The 2,828-nt window shown below is 45.4% G+C and overlaps 1 protein-coding gene across 1 annotated transcript; it reads left to right on the plus strand.

Moving 5' to 3' along the window:
* Positions 1–1,237: 1,237 nt before the first annotated feature.
* LOC141087730 (chromobox protein homolog 2-like) lies at positions 1,238–2,229 on the plus strand. Its single transcript, XM_073573491.1, has 2 exons — positions 1,238–1,633; positions 1,814–2,229. Exons 1-2 carry the CDS (start codon positions 1,496–1,498, stop codon positions 2,093–2,095), a joined length of 420 nt encoding a protein of 139 aa, XP_073429592.1. The 5' UTR covers positions 1,238–1,495; the 3' UTR covers positions 2,096–2,229.
* Positions 2,230–2,828: the final 599 nt, after the last annotated feature.

A 2,828-nucleotide genomic window follows, 5' to 3' on the forward strand; every position in this document is an offset into this window, starting at 1 on the left:
ATCAGTGAAGGAGGTACAGCGATTCATCGGATTCGCTAATTTCTATAGACGATTCATTAAAAATTTTTCAGCAATCGTTGCACCCATCACTCAGTTAACCCGAAAGAAGACACCATTTGTCTGGTCACCTCAAGCTCAAACAGCATTTTCCACATTAAAGTCTAAATTTACGACAGCTCCCGTTCTCGTACATCCTGACCCAGAAAAGGCCTTCATAGTGGAAGTGGACGCCTCGGACTGTGCGGTAGGGGCCATACTCTCGCAAAGGACAGGTGAGAAAGATTTCTTGCATCCGTGTGCCTTTCTCTCTCAAAAGTTATCACCTGCCGAAAGGAATTACGACGTTGGCAACAAAGAACTGTTAGCCATTATAACCGCATTTAAAGAATGGAGACATCTGTTACAAGAAGCATCTCAACAGATTGTTATACTCACGGATCACCGGAATCTTGAATTTATGAGGTCGGCAAGATGTCTAAAACCCAGACAGGCCCGGTGGAATCTTTTCCTTAACCAGTTTGATTTTGTCATCTCCTATAGGCCGGGCTCTCGCAATGGAAAGGCTGATGCACTGTCCAGGATTCATTCAGATGAAGCAACTCCGGCTTCGCCTCCAAGGACCATTCTATCTGAGAAGAACTTTGTAAGTGTCCTACATAATCAAGATCTTTTAACAGAGATTAAGGAGGCTTATGCTGCAGATTCGCTTTTGGGGCTACCCCCCACCCAGGTAAATCTAACTTTCAAGAATGGACTTTGGTTTCAAGGACAGCGTTTGTATGTTCCAGAAACAGTAAAACAACTAATGCATGACTCAAAGTTTGCCGGCCATAGGGGAGTTCAGAAGACTCAGGAATTTCTGTTTCGTTTTTTTTGGTGGCCAACCTTTCGGAAAGATGTGCTTCAGTATGTGTCGTCATGTGAGGTATGTGCCAGGTCAAAAGTTCCTCGCTCCTCACCGTCAGGACTCTTGCAACCTCTGCCTGTTCCATCTCGTCCTTGGGGGTCTATTTCAATGGACTTTATTGTTGAGTTGCCTCTGTCACAAGGGAAAAACACAATTCTAGTAGTAGTTGACCGGCTGACTAAAGCTGCTCATTTCATTCCCTGTGCTGGTGTACCAACGGCTAAACAAACAGCAGATCTTGTTGTACAAAATGTTTTTCGTTTGCACGGAGCTCCCGATGAAGTAATATCGGATCGTGGGGTTCAATTTACCTTACGGTCTTGGCAAAGCTTCTGTGCTGCTCTGGACATCAAAGTAAAATTGTCATCTGCTTTTCATCCACAGTCTAACGGTCAAACTGAACGGACCAATCAGACCTTGGAACAATATCTGCGTTGCTATGTGTGCCACCTACAGGACGATTGGGTGAGTTTGCTTCCGTTGGCTGAATTCACATATAATAATTCTCAGAATGCTTCCACCAAATTGTCTCCATTCTTTGCCAACAAGGGATACCACCCCAGTATTCTTCCTCGACTTCCAATAGACATGTCTGTGCCTGCGGTAGCTGACCGCATTTCATCCTTGCAACGCAATTTGGAAGTTCTTAAAGACACTTTAGGTTCAGCACAGGAAAGATACAAGAAGGCAGCAGACAAATTCCGTAAGCCAGCTCCAATGTACAAGGTAGGAGACATGGTTTGGCTCTCAACTAAGAACTTGAAGCTCAGGATCCCAACGTCTAAACTGGGGCAAAAATATGTCGGCCCATATAAGATCAGCAGTATAGTGAATTCTGTAGCCTGTCGACTCAAGTTGCCTAACTCATTGAAAATTCATCCTGTCTTTCATGTCTCTTTGTTAAAGCCGGCAGTGCCTAACCCTTTTCCCGGACGCACCTCTGCTCCTCCTGACCCAGTTCTCGTTGACGGGCAAGAGGAATTCATCGTGGAAAGGATCTTGGATTCACGGGTTCATAGGAGACGTCTCCAATACTTGGTAAAATGGCAAGGCTATTCGGCTGAAGAGAATTCCTGGGAACCAGTGGAGAACGTCCATGCTCCTCACTTAATCAGACTGTTCCACAGCAGATATCCCAATAAGCCGGACTTAAGATCGTCCAGAGGACGTCTTTTAAGGGGAGAGTAATGTAAGGACTTGGCCTGCATATCCGTTTCTCTGAAATCCTTGCCTTATGTCTGTCGCTCAGTTTCTGCTTTGCCCTTAGTTTAGTTCATTTTTGCCCTCATCCAAGATGGAGTCACGAGCCTCAACGGGGCCATCTTATTTCCTGTGTTGATCTCTCTTGTTCCTGTCTGCTCTGTATAAAAGGAGGCTCTGTATGATTACTCATTGCTTGAGTATACTTGTTCTTGGACTTGTTATCAAGCTGGAAGGACTGCTACCTAGCTCGTCTCTTCGTTACCTTGGGATACCCCGCCTGCCTGTGAATCTTGGTCTCATTGTAAAGACTTGTTTCTTCAGGATCAGCTCTGCACCCACCTCCACTTCAAGGACTGTTTCCTGCTAGCAGGCCTGGCCTGCTCTCCAGGTCTCTGGATCTGGCAACTTGGACTTCATACATCTCCACGGTCTGTACGTTTGCTCACTGCGTTATTATCTTCATCTGCTTTTACCCTGCTGTGTCTTATCTGTAAACCTGCTTGATTCTGATAAATACTACAGAACTGAAAACCTATGAGCTCAGGCCTCTTTTCTGATCCACGTCACTGACCTCCATTACACAGAGTATATAAAGTTATAACACTTATAGTGGATGAAGTCTTCTGCTAAGAGAGATTTTCTCCACTGCCGCTCTGCACACCTTGAGCAGCGCTGAAGAAAGCGTGTTTGCATTGTGTGCTAGGGCTGCCATTGTCTG

The sequence above is a fragment of the Dendrobates tinctorius genome, unplaced genomic scaffold (genome assembly GCF_039654945.1).
Source record: "Dendrobates tinctorius isolate UK_male_01 unplaced genomic scaffold, ASM3965494v1 ptg000035l, whole genome shotgun sequence".
Lineage (NCBI taxonomy): Eukaryota > Metazoa > Chordata > Amphibia > Anura > Dendrobatidae > Dendrobates > Dendrobates tinctorius.